Raw genomic sequence first — 22,692 nt, 5'->3', positions numbered from 1 at the left:
TGGATTTGCAACAATGCAGCACAGAGCAGAACCTGGCTCAGAGAGTCATATTAGCTAATCAAATTATGTGCTTCAAGGCACAAACAAAGCACTTGCATGGATTAAGAATGCTTCACCAACATGAACGACACTGTTCATTTGGATAGATGCATCATGTTAGTTTGCTTTGCCATTCTCTGAAGCGTGAGATGTAGTCCGCTGACAGAAACAGGACATGGGATTGGATGCTATGAGAAAGACATAAAGAGGGGAGACCCTCAGTATAACTTTAACCTGTATCACTACTGTATTATACCTGTGTGCCCTAAGTCTTCACTCTGAGTGCAAGCATCCTGTTTAACCAAGAGCTTCCTTAACCTACAAATGAAGCTGTGTGACCTAGTGAATTGATCACATGTAGAATCACCAGTAATTTTGAATTGAAAACCTACTTTAAACAATGACTCATTGCCTGGTTTTAGGCAAGTCACAAGCTCTTCATGCCTTTGTTTTCCACGTATCCAATGGATATAAAACCCCCTTCCTTAGGCAAAATACTAATTCATGTTTGTACAATGATTTGGAAGTGAAAGGCAAAGGAATGACAGAAGTACTGAGTATAATTAATAATTTCATTTGTGTAGTTCTTTACTGTACTGCAGTGGAAGATTCTTTGGCTAAGAACTGACTGTTAATTAGGATGAGATGACCCTTCTTTTGTCTGATCTCTAATGATTCATCCTACTGCAGAAATTTCACTCTTTCTTTGTCTTTGCTGGCAATGAAGCAGCATCTAGTTGAAATAATGTTGTGGACATTATAGCTATAGGTGACTAGCACATTATGTTATAGCACAGGTACCTAAAAGAGCCAGCATCTCCTGTTCTCAATTCAGGTGATTTAAGAAGCAAAAGCTGGACAGGAAATAAAACAATGAATTAGCAGACCTAGGGCTGTGTCTAGACTGGAAAGATTTTGCGCAAAAGCAGCCACTTTTGCGCAAAATCAGCCACTTTTGCGCAAAATCTTGCTGCCTGTCTTGACTGGCCGCGAGTATTTGCGCAGGAACACTGACTTTGTACTGTACAAAATCAGTGGTTCTTGCGCAAATACTTTGATGCTCCAGTATTCTTGCGCAAGAGGGCCAGTGTAGACAGGCAAGTTAATTTCTTGCACAAGAAAACCGATGGCTAAAACGGCCATCGGAGCTTTCTTGCGCAAGACGGCGTCTACACTGGCACGGATGCTTTTGCGCAAAAGCAAATCTTTTGCTCAAAGTCACATGCCAGTATAGACACTCTCTTGCACAAATACTTTAAATGGAAAAACTTTTCCGTTAAAAGTATTTGCACGAAATCATGCCAGTCTAGACGCAGCCTAGAAGTAAAAAAAAAAAAAAAAAAGAGACTAGTAGCAGAATTTGCTGTGTGCTATGGATAGTTCTCTCACTGAACATCTCTCCAATCTGTAGAAAATTAATTTGCATCTAACTATGATAATTTTTAAAACCCACATGTACTGGGACAATTTTACTATCTATAGTTAGTTGACCTTTAAAAAATGTTTTGAAGTAAAACAAAACAGCAAATATCAATCATGAGATCATCATGTAAATATTATACTTGGGCATTAGTTTGTTGAATATTTGCACGACTGACATCTGAATCTATAAAATGAGACCTCTTTATCTACCTACTTCAACCTCGTAACTAAAGCATCACATCAAATGCAACCTCAGAGCTAATTTTAATACAAAGCCAACATACCTTTAATACTTTCTTAATGCTGTTTATTGTGGAGGTGAGTAAAGAGTGCACTTTGTGGTCGTCATTGATGTAGTCTGCATGCCTAATGCACATGTAGAGGATGTAAGCGGGGAGACAAGGAACAGTGGCAGAAACAGTCTGTGGTTTGAGATCTAGAAGTGAAAAAGATGAGTCTTCTTACAACCTAACTCTTATTAGCTGAGTAGAAGAATCAGCAACACTAGAGATGTGCGCAAACCAATGTCCCACACATCTGAGAAAGATCAGTTTTGAGTTTTGCAACTTAAGCTCATCTCTAAGAAATCCCTGAACTTCTTGGAAATGATTCCTACAGCTGCCCTGATATAGTGTACAGAAACAAGTCCAGAAATACCAACTATTAAATCTACTCTTCATCAACATGTGAATCAGGATAGGGCAGGGCGGAATCTGCTCCATATTTCATGTGAAAGCCAGAATTGCTTGAAGAGTAGGAACTTTAAAAGGAACTGCTGTGATCTAATACTTTACTTTTTGTAGAGTTTCATTATGGTTGAATGTGATAACAGAAACCATAAACACTAATAATGCACAGTGAGGTAAACATGACATAACCTGGAGTATTGGATGACAGTGCATGTGCTAGCAATGGTTCCAGCCACAGATGCATATTGCAGAGACATCAGAATGGCTAACATGACAAAATGTTTCTGTTCCACAGGCTTACAAGAAGCTGAAAGTCCGTACTGTAGTATCACTTTTCCACATGTCAACCCATCATGGTGTAAGGTTGACAATCATTGCCCACTTCAGGAATTATAGCTTTGTTTTAGCCTTTTCAATGTATTGTCATCCTTGAGTAAGACTTATACAGGCAGTCCCCGGGTTACGTACAAGATAGGGACTGTAGGTTTGTTCTTAAGTTGAATTTGTATGTAAGTCGGAACTGGTACATATTGTAGGGGAAACTCTAGCTAAACATTTCTCCAGAGCTCAGTTTTATTCTCCCACACCTCACTTCCCTCAGTCCTTTATTCTCAAGCTGAGGTGTCTGCTGAGAAAAGCCGCTCTGAGTCTCCCTGGTCTGCTGGGGGGGGGGGGGGGGAGCACTAGCTTCGCGTCTCCCTGGTCTGTTGCCTCACCCCGTTTGTAAGTAGGGATCTGATGTAAGTCGGATCCATGTAACCTGGGGACTGCCTGTAGTTAAAAGCAACAAAAGAACTAGACAAACTGGAGGTGAATTTATCACTGGTGTAACGCATTGAAGTCAATGAGTTTCCAATGAAGGCATGAATTCTGGCCATAGCATTTTAGAACATTAACTAAACAGCACTGAACTTAAAGCCCTTTTCCAAGCGAGAAGGGGAACACGAGGATGAGTTCTCATTTGAGACAGCTGGATCAAGGAGGTTCTTGATATGATCAAAGCATTATCTTGGTTTTCCATTTTCACTTTTGGGTCTCATTGTTGCAAGGTTCTGAGCACCTCATGCAGGGGATTCTGGACACTCAGGGCATGTCTATACCTTGGAGAAGATCCACCCTTTGGAGGTCGATTTTCTAGGATTCGATGTAGCAGGTCTAGTGTAGACCCCCAAATCAAACACTGAGGGCAGCCTGCACTGGTGCCCTGTATTCCTCATTCAGTGTAGACAGTGCAGCGGTTTGGCTGAAGGTAAGCCGAATCCAACGATGCATTTTGCGTTGCTAGATGTTGTGCCTTTAACCGATCCGCTTGATCTAGTGCAGACCTGGCCCCACAGTTACAAGCAAACACATATGGTGCTGGGCTTCACCTCAAATAGTTCAAAATTTCTGGGCCAGTCACACATCACACATGCTTGTTACTATTTATTGGAAGACTATCAGAAACGTGGCTAATTACCATTCCCTCAGGCGGTTGCAGGACAGCTTGAAGGGATTATTCCCAATACTGAAATAAATCTGAGTTAAAAGCAAAAACAAAAACCCTCCAAAACCCTTTGTTTTTATAAAATCCATGAAACAGTTTTAGAGATTTCCCCTGGCACAGCTTCTGCTACCCCATTCTCAAACACAATGGAACTCATACGTGAGAAGTAGTATTTATATCCTGTCAAAAACATTTCTAATCCACTACTGTTTACATGGCACCAGAAGTGTGAAGATACAGGGCACAGAGCTGAAGAGGTCCAAACAGGGGCTATCTACTCCAGGACACCAGATTTACTTCAATGTTTTGGAGAAAAAAATCCTCTCTTCTGGAACAACTAACTTTGGCTCGAGTCTTAATTATATTCAGATTCATAAAATGAAGGTCACAGGTGCCCATTTAGAAATTACAGGTTGAACCTCTCATCTGGGACTCTCTGGTCTGGCAACATCCGATGCTGCTTGACCAGAGAACCCCAGTCACAGTTTGCCAGTGTCTGGGAGCTTAGCTGGCACGTAATCTGGAGGGCCAGTGACCTGCGGGCTGGAAGTCCAGCCAGTGGCTGAGGGGCGTGGAGTTGCTTCCGGCCAGGTTCAGGGAAGCCCCTGGCTGCTGTGTATGTGGAGCTTTTCTTCCTCTCATCTGCTTATACAAAGAACCAGGCACAGACAAGATACCAACATAAAACAATGTTGTGTTGTTAAGCTATTAATACAGAATATAAACCCAACTGAGAAGTCAAGAGTTGGTTAATTTACTGCTTGACCTGTCCTGTATCTGTACATGTCAGAAATAACTATGTTCCTTTACACTAACCAGATATTAAATGAATGAAATGTTCCAGTACTGGTTTTCCAGGAATGACTGGATAATCAAATACAGTATCCGATACTATTAACCTGCAAGCAAATTTTTAAGTCTGAAAAAAGCAAGCTATAATGAGTAAAATACATGTTTTACTCTTTTTTCTTTGCCATTGTGGACTTCAGACAATTTAATCTGAAGAAAAAAGAAAAAAGCTAGCTGAAAAGTTATGCCCTATTTAATAAAGCATTTAAATACATACTTAACTTTAAATCCATTCTTATTTTTCAAAGCCCTTAAGCACATTTGAAAATAGATTCCTGAATCAAGGTCTTAGCTAACTAACTAGCTGAGTACCACTTACATTTAATACGTTCCATTTGAGAGATTTTTACATCAAACTATGTTAAACATTGAAATCAAATGAACAAACTCACTCAAAATGGTTAAACACTTTCTGTCCCTCTCTAATCCTGAAGTGATACAAAAAGAAATTTGGATAGTATTTCATGTCTTAATGGTTTTGAAGGCAACGGAAGAGGGAAGTAGAGGGTGAGGGAAGTGGAAGAGGTGACAAGTGAGGGTCTAACCTGTAATGAGGTTTCGGATGAGAAGTGGTTCATCTTCCTTGTAATATTCCAACATTCCCTGGAAATCTCTCTCCTGCCGTTGGACAGTGACCTGCCTGGTAAGTTCTTGTCGTTTCCTTTCCATCTGTGCTGTAGCTTGGGTTGCTGTGGAGAGAAAGTGACAACTCTGAAGAAAGCTGAATTAATCACTGTGTAAAGTACTTCCATTACTGTGAGTTACAAGTCTGATCCCAGGTCTGTCCTTTGCATCTTTTCTTTAACTTTGGATCAGGCCTGTTGGGAATGTGTGATACGAGTTTGTTATAATATCAGCTGCTTTAGATACACAGGTCAAGGACCAGATCTTGAACTCATTCAGGAAGAAAAAAAGCTTACTTACCTCGTAATGTTGTTCTTCAAGATGTCTTGCTCATGTCCATTCCAGTTAGGAGTGCATGTGCTGCGTACATGGATTCCAGAGCTTGTTCCCTTAGTAGTACCCATCGGGCAAGCCAGAGAGCCCCCTGGAGTGGCGCTGGCACATCGGCGCATAAATACCGCTGCCGGCCCTCCACCCCATCGGTTCCCTCTTGCCAGAGTTTTCCGACGAAGGCAAGGTGGGTGGGATTTGGAATGGACGAGTAACATGTCTTGAAGAACAACAGTTACGAGGTAAGTAACCATTTTTTCTTCATCAAGTGCTTGCTCATGTCCATTTCAGTAAGCTGACTTGCTAGCAGTACCACAGGTGGTGGGGTCAGAACCTAATCTGCAATGGAACACAGCCCTACCAATGGCTGCATCATTCCTGGCCTGCTGTGCAGTGGCGCAATGGGTTATAAGGGTATGAATGGAGGACCACGTGACCGCCCTGCAGTCTCGCGGATCGGCACTTACACAACAAACACTGTCGACAAAGCCTGCACCCTCATGGAGTGGGCCGTAAGTGGGGGGACGCTGTTCATAACAGGCCCCGATACAGGAAATGATCCATGAGGACAAGCACTGGGCTGATGCCAGCAGACCCCTCATTCTTTCTGCTATAAAAATGAAGAGTTGTGGTGACTTCAAACTCTCTTGTCCGATCAATGTAGAATGCTACGGTCCTCCTCATCTAGGGAATGCAGGGACTGCTCTCTAGCTGCTGTGTGAGGTTTCGGGAAGAAAACAGGGAGGGACCTGTGGATATGGGAGATGAACTTAGGCAGCAATGAAGGGTGGAGGCGAAGCCTAACCCTGTTCTTAAAGAAAACTGTATAAGAGGGCTCAGATTTGAAAGACCTCAGTTCTGACACTCTCCTAGCCTATTGTACCAGCATCAGCATTCGTATCGACGCCAGAATAGCCACCAGGATTGGTGAGCATATCGGTGCAACTACCCGTGGGTACATTGCCTGGTGCACCGATAGCGGCTGAGCTGGCTCTGCTGCCGAGGGAGCTGCTGGGTGTTCCTCATCGGTTATTGTGACTGGTCCCTTTGCCAAAGTGAGCTCTATGAGCTTGCATATCATCTCAGACATCTCTGGAATTGATGGCTGCTGGACCTCTTCAGTCACTCCATCCGGTGCTGGACTCTGTGTGTCGAGCTCAACCAGTGCTAGCATGGCACAGGAGCCTCTTGATGCACTGTTGTGGCCATGTGCCCATCTCCGTGACCCACTTTATGGCCATGCTTCGTAGGGAACCTTCCCCTGTGTTGTCTTTTCCTGCTCAGTGCTAGAGACTGTGACCGGTACTGTAATGGATAGGAGGAGTGCTCACCAGGTGACTAAGGGGTTAAACTCAGGTAGCTAGCAAAGGTGTAGGTCAGGGGGCCAGGAGAACCAATTGAGATAATGTGTTGAAATTTGAACTGGATATAGATTACTTGCATGCTTTTTTGTGTGGGAAAGTTAAACCAGGAGTTGAGACACACAAAAGGATTTAAACCCAGGCAGGACTACCATACCTCCAAGGAATTCAGAGCATGAAAGTAGACTGAAAAAAAAGCGAAGATTCAAAGTAAGTTAAAGGACTAAGTGAATCTAGTCATGTTCAGGGTATTTTTTCTTTATTTTGTGGTTTGGTTTGAACAGCTCTGTGTGAATCTATGCCTCTCTTGCCCATTTACCGTCTAGCATTGTGCTCAGAGACTTGTGTTTTAATTTGTTTTCCTTAGCTGCTCTCTAACTTCTAGCAATCAAGTATGCTTTATCAAGTTTATCTTTTGTTTTGTAATAAAAATCACTTTTTTTAAGGTGATGGATTTGATTCTTGTGTCCTGGAAGGTCTGTCTATGTGTATCTGCATGCCTCAGACTGAGAGGTCAGCTTCTAGAGACTGTAACTTGTTTTCATCTTTTCTTTTTTCAAGCTCTTTTAGGGCAAAAGACTTGGGGTACCCATGGGATGTAGGTTCAAGTGTTAACCCCTGGTTTTTTAGGGATAAAAATCCCTTGATGGTGGCAGCAATCCCCCAAAATCTGTGTATTATGATTCGGGGAGGAGGGGTGGGGGAGGAGGAGAGAAGGTTTTTGTAACCAGTGGCTATAGAGGCAAGGCTTTTAAGCTCTCTTGTGGGCCCTCACCTTCTGCACTCAAGAGTGCCAGAGTGGGAATAGCTTTGTCAAGTGCCTTGATGTTGAAGAGTTCAGCGGTGCCGTATGTCTTGGCACCAAGGAAGGCTCTCACAGAGGCCGGTGTGCTATGCACGCCCAGTGCCGCCTCCAGTGCCGCTAAAAAGTGGACTCCTTTAAGATGAGTTTCAGGCGGGAATCACGTTCCTGCTTCATTCTTGGTTTGAAGCTCTTGCAGATCTGACATCTGTCCCTGCAATGGCCCTCTCCTAAGCACTTCAAACAGGAGTTATGCAGAGCCCCACAGGTTTAGAGCACTTCAGGAGGGGTTTAAAACCATGCGATCCAGGCATCCCCTCTCCAGGAAGGTAGAGATAAGAAGGGGAAACTCTCCTGATAAGAACAGTCAACTTTAAACTATTTACACTACTTAACTAAACTACAACTACTTAAACTGTATTTACAAGATCAGGGATAGACTAGCTGCGTAATCTCATGGTAAGAAGGAGCTGAGGGAGTGGAGGGCCAGCAGGGGTATATATGTACCGATATACCGGCACCACCCCCCAGGGGGTTCCCTGGCTGGCCCGGTGGATACTGATAAGGGAAAAAACTCCAGAATCCATGCATGTAGCGTGTGCACACCTAACTGGCATGGACATGAGTAAGCACTTGAAGAACTCTCTCTGACAAAGAAAAGGGTTCAGGCTAAAGCCTAAAGAACTGCAAACATTAGTTTATTTAGTAAATATCGGATTACTGGACAATATTCAGAAGATAGTGAACTTCCTTGGAATCTTATGAACATATTACTATCACCAACAAATGTCAGGCTTTGGGAAAATATGTGTAAATATATCTTGTAGCAGAATGCATAGCAAAATTAAAGAACTATCATGACACCCTGTTGAGGATTTTACCTACATACAATTTTAATCAAATGGAAGATTATGGAGGTCTAAGGAAAGCAATGCAATAAATGTCAGTTTGATGCTTGTAAATTACAATGACAGATGCCATCTGTGCTACTGTGGAATTCCCTGATTATTCAGTTTAATTTCACTTTATGTCTTGTTTTCCGAAATCAGTTCACAAAAACATGAGCACCATAGTTTAATCACTGTATCCCGTGAGGAATATAAGTAGGGTTTTTTTTGCCTTATAGATATCTTTTTCCCCATATTATTTTCTCATCAAGCATGGGACATTTTTCAACAACCTTTCTATGCATCTTTAATCCCTGTAGCAGTCACAAAACACAATTTCTTAACAGTAGGTGGAGTTTCCTTCTAAAAGACTATGTAGGTCACAATGTAGATTACATTAGAAGAGCAAGGGCCACTTAGAATAATATAAATGACTTTCAAAATCCACAGCATGTGCCAAATGTCAGATGGATGCCTTCTAGTAAGAGCCGAACATCTATTCTCGCTTCAGTTCTGCTGGTGATTTATCAAGTTCAAGATGAGCACATCAACAAATTAAGGGAGATGGCAAATCTGTGCATCTTTGGAGGAGATTAACAATGACCTCTGCAGACAATTGAAAGATTTCAACAGAATTTTGGAAATAAATTTCCAGCTATCAGCCATCCGGTTTTGGACCAGAAGATGTCTGACTGAAGTTATTTTATCATAACCATAACTCAGACTAAGGTTCAAGGGTGCCCTGGAGAGGTTAAAAACTTGGGACCCAGTTCAGATCTCAGATCACTGATCTCAATGAGGCCATCCATATGGTAAGCTGGAGGGACCCCGAATTTGGCCGTTGGAGCTGAAGCAGTCGTTCTTGAGCACATCCATCAGGAACCTGTGTCCAATTGTTCCTGTATTGAAAGCTGCATGTCTCATCCTCTGCCCAAGCAGAAACAAAAAACTGCATCCAAATAGAATGTAGAAGAACTACAACTGGAGAGGTCACAGAGACCCATTGGGTAATAGAACAGAACTTCCACTTGTTAGGTCTACTATATGCATGTCAAAAAGTTTGCTGCCTCCTCCTCCTTCTTGCTCTAAATAATATAGAATGGGCTTCTCTATGAAGAATGTAGATTTGAGAGTGAAAACCTAAGTATGATTGACTGCATGCATGAAGTCCTAAATTACTTGGAGAAGAAACATGTGATTAGTTTGTAGGAGGATGACAAAGAAAACAGATGAGAGTGTTCATTCATAATTGCTTTCAGTAAACAGAGACATAATTCTGTATTAGATCAAAGAAAAAAAGAGTCTAAAGAAGATCTATGTACATGGATGCAGACAGATTGTTTTGTGACTGTCATAGCACTGTTCCTATAAACCACAATGGTACAAAGGGTCTGGTATCTGGGCTTGAATGCCTGCATACCTTTGGGGGCAGGGCCTGCATGCCAAGAAATAATTTCACTGAAACAGTAGCTGTGTAATAGTAATGAAGAATGTGCCACAAGAACACTGAACAAAGGTCCCAAAGAAGAGGCTGGGAGATGAACAGGAAGCAAACTCATTGTCAGACACCTGAAATATGGAAGATGAACTACAGAAGAGGATGGTGCTGGTTTCCTAGTTATGCTTCCAGAATAAAGAAAACCTACATATAGATAGTAGGCTGATCCAAGGAAACTCATCCTTAAAGAAGAAAGAAAGACGGCCAAAGAAACCTAAGCTAAACGGAAAGTAGCGGCTTGTCTACATGAACACTAAGTGGGTGGCATGTAAATCTACTGTTCACAAGCAAGCATGGACTAACTGTCCATGTGGACTCTGCTAGAAATTCCCTAGTGTTCTTTGACATACTTCCATTTCAAAGTAGAATATGTCAAAGCACTACTAGTGTACAGTAGCAGGGTCCCCATGGACAGTTAGTGCACAGCACACTTTAGATTTACACCAATGTGCTGCGCACTTCCTGTTTGTCTAGACAAGACCTTAGAGTGCTATAAAGAAAGAATGTGGATTAAATAGACACATCACCCTGTAGGGCAGTGTTTCCCAATTGGTGCTCCGGGGATCCCTGGGGATCGGCGAAGCGAAAGCAAGGTTTCCGCGAAGAGCCGGCACTCCCCGGCCCCCTGTTAAAGAGACAGAGCCATGGCAGAGGAATTTTTTTTTTTTTGCTCAACAAAACACGGCAGGGGCCCTTTTTTTTTTTTTTTTTTTTTTTTTTTGGTTAAGGCAGCTCTAAGGGTTCCGTGGCCAAATAAAATTGGGAAACACTGCTGTAGGGGATTCTTGAGGCCCAAAGAAATAGTAAAAAATGCCAGGTGCGTGTTTAAGAAGTCCAGTATAACGGTAGCAAGGTGATGGGTTGTAATCTTTAAACTCTTTATTCCATAGTCCCTGTGACTGTAAATTCTATGGATCATGAATCCTCCAGAGAAAATAAAGAATAAGGACATTGGGATGAAATGATTCAACCGCTAAATGCATTTAGAAGCTTGTGGAAGCTGAAAAGTTCTTCACTCTCTCAGACGAGGCAAGAGGTAGGAGGGGTGCCTAAGTGTTACATAACCAACAGGCCTATATTGACATGAGCATTCAGGGCATCACTGTGACCTTGCACACACTGGAGAGAAAAAAGGACCCAAATCAAGGCCATGGCCTAAGATTTCCTGACTTCCATTGAAGGCACTTGTTTTGCCTGACTCTGCTTGGGATGATTCTGTTCCCAAGGTAATTTAAAAAGAAGAGACATACCAAATGCTCAAGTTACACATGCTTAGAACTTAGAATCTGAAATACCTGTCTTGCACTTAAGCTTCTTTAGATGTATGTGCTCACTTAAAATAAGTACAGGTTGAACCTTGCTAATCCAGCACTCTCTGGTCCAGCAACATACGTGGTCTGGCATGATTTTAGTTAGCCAGATTCCACTTATCATGGGTGTGGCCAAGTTTCTCACGACCCCATAAAGTTTGTTTATAGATAGCAGACCTGGCTCTCAATGTTACTTACCTTTAATTTACCCCTAAATGTCTTCTAAGAGCCCAGTAAACAGAGGAAGTGTTGGTAATGCTGCTAGACATCACTGACCTTCTGTGGTTTGGCAAATTCTCTGGTTTGGCACCGGTCAGATCCGAGAGTGCTGGACTAGAGGGCTATGTCTAGACTGGCATGATTTTCCGCAAATGCTTTTAATGGAAAAGTTTTCCGTTAAAAGCATTTGTGGAAAGGAGCATCTAGATTGGCACAGACGCTTTTCCGCAAAAGCACTTTTTGTGGAACAGTGTCCATGCCAATCTAGACGCACTTTTGCCCAAAAAAGCCCCGATCGCCATTTTCGCGAGCGGGGCTTTTTTGCGCAAAACAAATCTGAGCTGTCTACACTGGCCCTTTTGCGCAAAAGGACTTTTGCCCGAATGGGAGCAGCATAATATTTCTGCAAGAAGCACTGATTTCAGACAGTAGGAAGTCAATGTTCTTGCGGAAATTCAAGCGGCCAGTGTAGACAGCTGGCAAGTTTTTCCGCAAAAGCAGCTGATTTTGCGGAAAAACTTGCCAGTCTAGACACAGCCAAGAGGTTCAAACCTGTACTGGTGAAAAAAAAAGTTTCCATTGCCTCAAGCAGCTATCAACTTTGCATTTTACAAGCACAGCTAAGATGCCAAATTCTGATTATATGACCATGAGGTTTTAACAATCAAATTCAGAAGAAAAATGGTTGGTAACACCTCCAAGAAAACAGACCACAATCACAGGAATGTTCAGGTACAGTTATTAGAAACAGTCAAGTGAGAGTCATGCACATTGTTTCTATAAGAGAGAAGTGACAGGCGTGTAATGGAAGTGAGAGGACAAGCTTCTGAGAATGGCATGTACAGTGATCTTTAAGATGTCTGTGGGATACCTACATGCCATGGTGTTGGAGGTAAAAATCAAGTCAGAAAACAAAACCCATAGACTTTGACTGAACCAAGAACAACAAAATTCCATTCTCCCACAGAAGGTAACAAAACTAGAATTACCTTCAAAATCCTGGACCTTCTTCATGTAAATCTTTAGCTGTTTCTTCAGCTTCTTCTCATTCTTTTCTAGTTTTTCTTGTAACTCTTTAAGATCCTGAAAATTAGGAAAGGGTATTTTTTGTAAAAAAAAGCCCCACTGACTGATCAGGATACAAAGACACTGAGAAGTATCTATCTGCTGAATTGAGGCATGTGAAAAGGTGTGTGCAAAAGCAACACTGCAAAATTTCGTGGAGGACAGTGGTTTATTTCTCTCCATCGACATATTTGTACTATGACCTGGATCCCTGAAAACATGCAGCATTTCAGGGTCCATTTCTGTAGCACGGATATGAAAACATCTGCCTTTCAGTCTTGTTATGCCCACTGCCACCTGCAGAATTCCTGCACCCACTTATCAGGGAGCATTTAAGTGCCTAGAAGAACAGCGTCAGAATGGCACCTGTGCACTGCAGGGAACTGTTTTATTCAGAAGAACTGAAAGGTTTAAAAAAAATAGCCCATTTATATACATCCGGTATTCTAAAAAACCAAACACTCATTTGTCTTTGCAGCGGCCACTGCAGCCAGTGTCAGACCAATCAATCTTGTAAATTCAGCTTCCGCTCTTCATGCGCAAACAGAGCCAGCATGCTGTCAAGTTTCTCCTGTACCCCAGTGAGAGAGGGAGAGAAAATGGCAGCTTTTAAACAGTTTGCTACATGATGTTATTTTAAGGAACAGGTCTTTCTTCTCTCCCTAGCACTGAGTTTCTAATTCTGAATTTATGGCGTTAGGGCTGGATGCTGTGAGTTCTCTCCATTCCCATTAAATCTAATGGAAATGAGAATGCTCAGCACCAGGTATGTGCAGGTCCTCAGTGACCGCTTTTAAAAAGGCTTTTCAAATACAGGCAGTCCCCGGGTTATGTACAAGATAGGGACTGTAGGTTTGTTCTTAAGTTGAATTTGTATGCAAGTCGGAACTGCTACATATTGTAGGGGAAAATCTAACCAAACATTTCTCCAGAGCGCAGTTTTATTCTCCCACACCTCACTTCCCTCGGTCCTTTATTCTCAAGCTGAGGTGTCTGCTGAGAAAAGCCACTCCGCGTCTCCCTGGTCTGCTGGAGGGGTGCTAGCTTCGCGTCTCCCTGGTCTGCTGGGGGGAAGCAGCTAGTGCGGGGTTGTCTCACCCCGTTTGTAAGTAGGGATCCGATGTAAGTCGGATCCATGTAACCCGGGGAATGCCTGTAATGGTATTTAATGCATGATTCTCCTCCGAATAGGGACTCCAGAAAAAGGGCAGAAGGGAGTCCCATGGTCACTGCCTTTCAGTGACTCTCATATGAGAAAAAACAACAACAAATGGTCTGGTAGCACTTTACAGACTAACAAAACATGTAGATGGTATCATGAGACTTACTCAGTTTACACGTAGACAACTGTTTTTTCCCCTAAGGCCGGGGTATGTGAATTTTTTGGTCTGGTGTAATTATCTCAGTTTAGGGTGTATGCAATTATTTTGGTTAAAAAAAGGTTGTAACAGTACAATCCCTAGTGTGGATGAAGTTACAGATCAGGTGAATGGTGCTGTCTGGATGATTCATTGTAGTTAGCTCTGTGTGTGGGGAGGAGACACGCAGCACCTTTCTACTGATATAACTACATCTGCTCTAGCAGGGATGTTTAGTTTCAGCTGTACCAGTATAGTTAGAGCAACACATCTTGTGTGCGTAGACAAGCGATAATGGACAGACCTGCAAACTAACTCGAGGATCTGGGAATCCTGCAGAGGTCTTCCCATCCCATGTACCATGACTAGAAATAAAAGCATTTGCAAGCTAAGTTAGATACACATATGTTGCCTCTCATGCACGGTTTCCTCAGGCCCTAGGGGTCAAAGCAAGTGGGGAACCCAACCCCTTCCACCTGTGGTCCCACCTTCATCCCACCCTTTCTGCCAGCAGCTCTGCCCGATTCTATTCCCCCAGTGACCCCACAACACCTTGGCTACTTTCTGCTCCCCATCAGCAGGGCAGCCTTAAGACTGGAGATGATCTGTCCCCCTGCCATGGCCTCAGACTGCAGCTGGGAGCAAGAGCTCCTCCAGTCCTGGAGCCACAGCAGTGTCCAAGTGCTGGGGCTTCCCCAGCCACCCTTGTGGGGCACTGGGGTCAGAGCACTTCAGCCACCTGCGGCTTCTGCTGGAGAACAGGGTTTAGGGTACTGGGGGCATCCCCTGCCATCCTGTGGCTTCTGTTGGGAATGGGGCGGGGGGTGTCACTGGATGCATTCCCTGTCACCCTGTGGCTTCTGCTGGGGATGGCACATTGGGAGATGCTGGGGGCATCCTTCCTGCAACAAAGCTTCTGCCAGAGTCAATTTGGGAAATTGGGGCTTCCCCCACGCTGCCTGTTCAAACCATGCTGCTGCCAGGGGTCAGGGTCTTTCCTGCCTTGATGCCAGTGAGTGGAGTTGGGGGCTTCCCTGTCTGGAGTTGCTACCAGGGGATGGAGTTGGCAGCTGGGGACTTCCTCTGCCCCACCCTTCCTGCAGCCAGGGCTCCTGGCGTTAGTGGATTGTTTTCTGGGCATGGACCCCATCCACCCAATGGCTAACCCACCCCTGCTCATGCACGCAACAGGTCAGAATTTCAGTGTGCAACTCAAACTTTATAATCATTTTCTTTTGAGGACAGGTGAGCAAAGGAAGAATCCAGCTCCCTCTCCTACAGGTGTACGGACTCTGAATTTATTTTACATCCTATCAGCCCATCCCTTTGATGGCTCTGTCAACTGCTAATCACCCACTGAATGACTGAGACTCTCTTGGTGGCAGGTTGGGATAGGCCGTTTTGTTTTCAAGGCATAAGCATAAATGCTGCATGTAAATCATTTGGCTGGATCCTGCACCCATGCAAATCAGGGTAAGTTTTTCTCCTTTGTCTCTAGGGTGTTGTGCTGCTGTCGTTACAGGCAAAAATGCACCTCTGCCAAGGGATTAATAATTGAACACACAGCACAGTGAGCAAGAGATCTTTGTTTTGCTGCAGGGTGTACTTTTCCTAACGGATGATTAAGGATTTGTCAACAGTTGCCCCCAAACTGGTCTCATAGGGTCTCCTCTCTGCATAATTGTTTAACATCAGCTGAAGAGGAAACCATCCCTTCATTTGTCTACATGTTCACATACGCAAGCCCAGGTCTCCTGTTCCTGATTCCTCTTGGAAGTATTAGACAGTAGGTAATGATTTCCCATTTATCACCTCTGGGCTGTATTTCCTGGCTGCTGTTCAGATGTAAGTGACCCTGACAGGTCTGTCTGAACACAACAAAGTTCTCCAAAAAGACGCTCCTGAGTGAAGCAGTGACATCTGCCCACTCACTCAGGCTCAGAAAATGCCAGTGTCTATAAATAGGACTTTGCAAATGATTTTGGCACACAAATGTGTAGTAAATGTCATGGCCCAGGCATGCAAAGGAAGTGTTACAGAAAGGTCACCAAATAATGTAGTTTTTGCTACACCATACATCAGGGCTACTCAACATGTGGCCTGCCTGTTTGTTTGCAGCCCGCGGTGCAGTTTGGATTTATGCGGGGCTCAACACACGGCCTGTGGGTGGGAGCCAAAACAAAAAAGTAGTCAATAGAATGGTCTTCTGTTGATAGGTGTTAAATTGCTGTCACTGCTCAACTACCATTTCTCATTAAAAGGGCTGTCATATGGGTGGAAATCGGGTAAATATTGCATTTTATTAATATAATCAGAACTGATTGAAATGTGGCCTGCCGTGTCATATACTCTTGCCTTAATCTTCGTGTTCATGCTGGTCAGTGTGAAAGAAGCTATTTGCATGCATATGCGACCACACTTAAGTTGCGGCCCTTGGCATGTGTGGTGAGGATCACTGTGGCCCCCGGAGCTCCCAAGTTGAGTAGCCCTGCCATATACAATACTGCTGGAGTTCTGAAGGGGAGGCACTGTGAGGTAGAGAAGAATTGGCAAGCAAAGCCATCTTGTCTTCACTCTGCAGCAGCAGCTCCTATACCCAGGGATGGGACCCATTTCCCTGCTCTGGGTGGTGCAGCCTAGCACATGGAGATGTAGTATCTCAGGTATGGCCCATCCATCCACAGATGGAGCCATCAGGGCGGACGGGGCCAAACCAGAATGGCACTGTGATACAGAGCACCAGGTCATCATACCGCTCAGTTTGGGGGCTCAATCAAATGTGTTTTTATAGCCATTTCTAAGATGTCACAGACTTCTGTGACCACGGTGAGCTCCATGACAAAACTGTTGCCCTACTTGTAAATAATGTTAATAGATTCAAAGGTTCAAGGCTAGAATGGATAACTATAATCATCTGCTCTGTTTTCCTACATAAGACAGACCACAACACAACCAGTATTTCTTCCTAGTGGAGGGCACTGTTCTTCCCTACTAAGTATGTTAAAGCAGTGTTTCTCAACCCTTTTTTTTAATAAAGTACCCCCTTTAAAAAAAATTATAAGTACCTACAGTTTTCAGACACACAATTTTTTTTCTTACCATTGCATCATATTTGTTTACACAACTTAATCATAGCCAGGCAGGTGATGAAATTTTGGGGTATAAAAAGTACAACAATAATAAAGCACTGTAAAACTTAAAACAAAAATTCAGTTTTCTCCAAATTTCAGTCGTGTTGACGTACCCCCTCGCCCCCCAGACTTCTCTCGAGTACCCCTAAGGGTACTCTACCATTGGTTGAGAAACATTGTGTTAAAGCACACAGGGCCAAACTGTGGCCATAAGCCATTTTGCTTATGTCCAGAGAGACACGTCACTGGGTATGTCACAAAATATAGCTTTACACCACGCACCGTGAGTTCTTCTACTCACCTTCCCACCCTTATAGAACAATGGGTCAGTTTTCCACAACATTCGGCCACTATCTTGTTGGAGCACTTACTGGGAGTGCTTGGAACATTAGTGCGTATAGCGTATGTGAAAGGCAGCTCTGCTGGCTCACTGTATGTTCAGAGATAAGGGCGGGCATCATGGGAGTACTTCCTATATTACCGCTCTCAATCTCGGATCTGTTTTTACAATACAGGTCATACAGGACAGTGGTTTTACATAGCTTCTTACCAGATTTTCAGTAGTGAGACGTGTGATTTCTTGCTGGATGCCAAATTCCACCTGGGCATCCGGTGGTAACTGTAGGGTCTGGAAAAATGCCTGCTGCTGTTTCTCCATCTCTTCTCTCAGGGTTTCCATCTGGGTTTTCAGAGTTTCCACCTCTTCTTCATGCTCTCTTCTCTGATCCTGAAGCTGGGCTTCCAGCAGCCTGATGAGAGGAGGAATGAAGGAACCATTACGATAAAATTTTTGATCCTCTAGACATTATCGCAGCAACTTCTGTGTGAAGCTCACAACTTCAGTTTGAGCTATAGTGTATCTTTTGAAAAAAAAACCCACCCAGTTGTCGTTGAGATTCAATTAATGGGCAAATGCTACTAAAGTTTGTGTAGTTCTGCGTGGTGGGGGGACGCCCTGGTCCATCACTGATTGAAATTAACTGAAGAATTCTCATTCACTTCAGTGGGTACTGGATCAGGCTCTCAGTGTATTACATGAAAGTTACACTTCTTCTGCAAGGCAATGGGTAAGGTGTTTGGTTACTGTATTGTACACCCTTTGAGAAACCCAACGACACACTAAAATAATTAGCTAAAAACAGCCCAGTAGGATTAGTTAAGATGTAACTCTAGATTTAAATAACCATTGATGATTTTGGGTGTTTCCACTTTTGGATGTTGAATCTGAGACATCTTAAAGCAGCCTGATTTTCAGACAGTGGATGCAAGGCTGTTTCAGGAAATCAGCCCCTTTTAAGATGGCTTCAGCTTTGTGCCCAAACACAGATATGCCCCAAACCACTTATTATGCCTGAAAATGTAGGCTTCGCTTTATAACCCTTTGTAATTGAAAATATCACACTGACTCGGGGCAGAAAGACTACAAAAAGGTTCCATTTTATTTTATTCTTTTCTAAATCATCTAGAAGAATAACAAGTTAAATAAATACTTTAGAGAGTGCGCATCAAAGGGAAACTGAAACTGTGGCTTGGGGAAGGGAGAGGTCTTTAATCACAAAAGGAAAAGAATTCCATGTGGCTGCACAGCATGTAGTTGTGCATGGCAATAAATTAAAGCACAAGCTGTACTTTCAGTAAAATGGACTGAATGAGCCATTTTTATGCATTTTTCTCTCCTTTTCCTCCCACATACCTTCCTCGCCCAAATGGCAAGAACAATTCATCACGTAAAGGTTACTGCCCTCCTGATTGCATCCGCACTGCTGGGTGTACTGATAAACAACGTATGGCATGTTAATTTATTTTTAAGGGTACTAATTACAGTGAACCAAATGAAAATCTCCCCCTTAGTGATTTTAAGTATTCCAATCGGATTGAAACAAGATTACATCTACTAGCAAAGTAGTTCCAGTGAGACTGAATGGTTTGAATAGGGGACTGAAAGTCAGGAAGACCGAAGCCTTAGCTCAGTCTTTGCCACTGATTTCCTGTGTGGTCTTCACCAAGGTACTTAAGGACCTGCATGACTTCTGGCATCTGAACCATTCCACTAAAGTCAAGAGAACTATACTTGAGCTTAAATGTAAGGCACGTGCTTATTTAGATTGCTGAATCAGGGCCTTAATTAGGGCTGATCAAAAAGGTTTTCTATCTCAATGGTGTTTCAACAGAAAACTGGATTTTCAACAAGCCAAAGTTGTGTGTGCATGCATATAAAAGATCGGCTTTCCATGGAAAAATGCTATCTTTTGGATTTTCAAATGCAAACTTTTAGGTTGTTCTGTTAAGCAGAGTCCAACGTCCTTCTCACTGTCTGGGTGTACGTACGCGTACGCGCATACGCACGCGCACACCTTTCAGATGGAAAGAATAATGAACTTGACCTCGCTGACCTAGCATCAGCAGTTAATATTGTGTTGGGCTTGAAAAAATGCAAAACCATTATGTTAAAAAGTAAAAGTATTTTCCTGATGCAGCTTTATATAGGATCAGGCTAGATGTGAACACAATACCGAGACAGATATGGTCCTCTTGTATTTATTGTTCTGAGGAATGTAGGTAGCAATCAGCCCAGTCACATTTTTCATACTATTCTCAGAAGAGATGCTGCCTTCCAACTGCTCTAACATTGACAGGACTAGAAACTTTAGTTTGATCAATATTCCTACTATTTCCCCAAGAATGCTTTTGGCACTTTACAAACATCAGCAGATGGCACTTTACAAACATTGATGAATGGAGCGTCTCACAACACCTCTCTGAGAGGCAGATAAAAATTATATTTATCTTTTTATTACACAAGGATAAATTGAGATGTACAAAGATTAACATCCAATTATCAGACGTTCTAAACCCTCTAAATAGTATCAGAATTGGGAACAGGATAGTGAGAGTCAGGACTCCTGGATTCTACTGTAACCACTATTCAGCCTCCCAAAAGTTGACTAGTTTGCAGAGTTATTATAGAAGCACTGTCCTTGCATGGGGGACACAAAGTGCAGGAATCACCTACAACGGTTCCCACTAACATATTCATCCTCAGAACAGGAGTGCATTGGAATGAGTGTCAGAAGTAACCAGCAAGCAGTAGTAATTCTCCTTCTGGAACACTTCTAGGCATTGGATTAATTGGAAAATATTTAATCGAGGTGAATTTCAGCATGCAAAGGAGCCAAGAAAACAGTACATTTAAAAAGGGACTCAACACCCTGTCTCGTATGTTCACAAGCAGATAAGAGACACTTCCATACACTTTTAAATAAGGAGAAGTGCAGTCAGAGCTAAGAGAACAATAATCAAACTTTTAGGGCAAAACCATGACTCTACTTCCTTCAGTGAAAGTTACACCCTAGACTTCAATAGAGTCAGGAGTTCATTTGTGAAATACCGTTGTTACACCCCACCGCATACGCATATCCCTCAAGGCCTGATCCACAAAGCTGCTGGGCACTGGGAGCACCCATGAATCAACTAAGGTTTCCCGGACGCTCTGAGAATCAACCTCACAGATGCAGTTTCAGTGTGGTACACAATGATACAGTCACGTGGCAGAATGTCATCCCAACCCAAACTTTAGCTGGTTGCTGTATTCCTAGCGATGGGTGTGAGGGCCGAGGTTTGGTTCAGGATTGCTATTTCCTGAAGCCTTTGAAAGGTTCTCTCTCCCCCTCAAAGTTATGGTGGTTCAGTTTGCGTTAGTCCCATCTCCAATTCCTGCTGTAAAGGACAGTGAGGCAGAGAGTCCATACGAGCATATGAAAGAGACAGGGGAAAGGAAAAGAAGAAGAAACCAAAGTATTTGACCTGGCAACTTGCTTTAGACCCTGATAGGCCAAGCCGAGCTCTCCATCTTCATTGAGATAGCCCCAGTCCTCAGTCTTGCTAGAAATAAAGGACAGAGAAAAGGGAAACAAGAAGACAGGAAAGAAAGTCAAAAGGTCAATTGCAACAGATTAGGGGAAGTCAGGAGTCCTCATTACGCTCAGACAAAATTGTTAAAAAAAAACAGAACAAAACTCTTTCCTTTGGCATCACTGTGTAACCTGTACAGAAAGATCCCTTCTCTATTCCATGGTCAGAGTCCTATTCCTATCCCTGAAGTGTTGCAGCCAAAGATGGTTTTTAATGTTGTGTCCCATTCCATGGTAATGCAATAGCCACTGTCATACTCTGTGTTCCTCCACCCATCATGGGTGTATCCACTGTTGCCAGCTGAGGGTCTGGCTGGGAGTTAGGGTGCAAGAGCTGCCTAGGAGGTTTGGGTAGGAGATGGGGTATAGCTGGGAGTGAGAGGTCTGGGCATGCTTACTTGGATCCATGTACCCCACCACTGCCAGGCACCGCCCCCTACTGCTCCTATTGGCTGTGATGCTGGTCAATTGGACCAGTGGGGAAAGCCTTCAGGAGAGAAGCCTTCAGCCTTCTGGACTGCTGGTCCCCCAGCAGAGAGGTGGGGAGAAGAGGCAGTGTGCAAAGCCACTTCCTTCCCCCTGCAAGCTAGATCCAGCCCATGAGACTTGGAGCTCTCCCCTTTTCTCCTCTCCTCCCACCCCCCGCAGTGGGAAGCCTGCGCTGGTGTTTCAACCACAGTGTGTGTGTGTGTGTGTGGAGGGCGGGGGGGAGGGCTGGAGCACCAGTGCAGGCTCCTGCTGTAGATCCATGAACCACACATTGAGAACCACTGGGTCTAGGTTTATTTGGTTCTGCCTCCATGCAGGTAACTGGATTTAATGACTTGATGAGCTCCTTTCCAGCCCTACATTCATGTGATTTACTCGTGTGGTTTGAGGGGTATGCATGCATCTGTCTTCTCCTATAGGCATATTAATTACAGCCCTGTGACCTTGATTTCACTTAGATCAGTTTTATACTGGTGTAACCATTAACTTCAGTGGCATTACTCTTGATTTATGTCAGTGTAAGACTTCAATCCTCCTCCCATAAGAGTCTGGTCAATTATTTCAATGGACAGGTGAGGCCTTTTCTGAGACTCATGCGGGCAAACAGCAACAACAGGAAACGCACAAGACACTGTTCTCTTTGACCAGGAAAAATGTTCTGGCTCAGTTACCTTTTTGTTACTTTACTAATATCGGTCTAGGCAACATGTCCAGGCAAGGGATTCAGCTGGAAGGGGAACAATAATCATGATGGATCAGAGCTTTCAAAAAAAATCTAGCTGCTTGTTTGCTTTGGTGCAATGCCACCCAGAATCAAAGAAACATACTACTGTAATCTCTTATGCTTTTGAGCCATATCCCCAGCAGGAGGTAAATCAACACAGCTGCATTGAGATGAATGGAACTATGCTGATTTACTTTAGCAGGTGATCTGTCCCTCTGAACTGGAGAACCTAGTCAGTTTTACTTTGCTCTTCTTCCCCCCACGGACTGCGCATTTGAAAGCGATCTCAAAATCTAAAGCCATATTTCCCATAACTTGAAATCTTTAATCTAGTCAGTTTCAATTTGCTATCAGCCAGGTACTAGATCAAAGTGAAGAGAGAGGGGGTAGGTAAGCAAAGAAAGCGGAGAGGAAACGACTGTAACAACACAGAACACATATAGGAAAGAGTCCACTGTTAGTAAATGAAAGGAATTTTTTCCTGTTGGGGGAGGGGAA

The 22,692-nt window shown here is 43.4% G+C and overlaps 1 protein-coding gene across 2 annotated transcripts in view; it reads right to left on the bottom strand.

The window, feature by feature from the left end:
- Nucleotides 1-22,692, bottom strand: part of MYO5B (myosin VB) — a 328,229-nt gene that overhangs the window by 13,599 nt on the left and 291,938 nt on the right. Inside the window, exons 30-34 of one of the 2 annotated variants that reach the window (XM_075932680.2) lie at nt 20,875-20,952; nt 17,621-17,819; nt 12,506-12,599; nt 5,031-5,174; nt 1,746-1,897 (exon numbers count right to left, since the gene is read on the bottom strand). In XM_075932680.2, coding sequence (XP_075788795.2) covers nt 1,746-1,897; nt 5,031-5,174; nt 12,506-12,599; nt 17,621-17,819; nt 20,875-20,952 — 667 coding nt within the window. The remainder of the gene's footprint in view (nt 1-1,745; nt 1,898-5,030; nt 5,175-12,505; nt 12,600-17,620; nt 17,820-20,874; nt 20,953-22,692) is intronic. The other variant, XM_075932681.2, reaches the window with a different exon arrangement.

This window comes from Pelodiscus sinensis, chromosome 6, assembly GCF_052426305.1.
Source record: "Pelodiscus sinensis isolate ZL-2025 chromosome 6, ASM5242630v1, whole genome shotgun sequence".
NCBI lineage: Eukaryota > Metazoa > Chordata > Testudines > Trionychidae > Pelodiscus > Pelodiscus sinensis.
The sequence above is the reverse complement of the archived record's forward strand: the minus strand, read 5'-3'. Positions and strand labels throughout refer to the sequence as shown.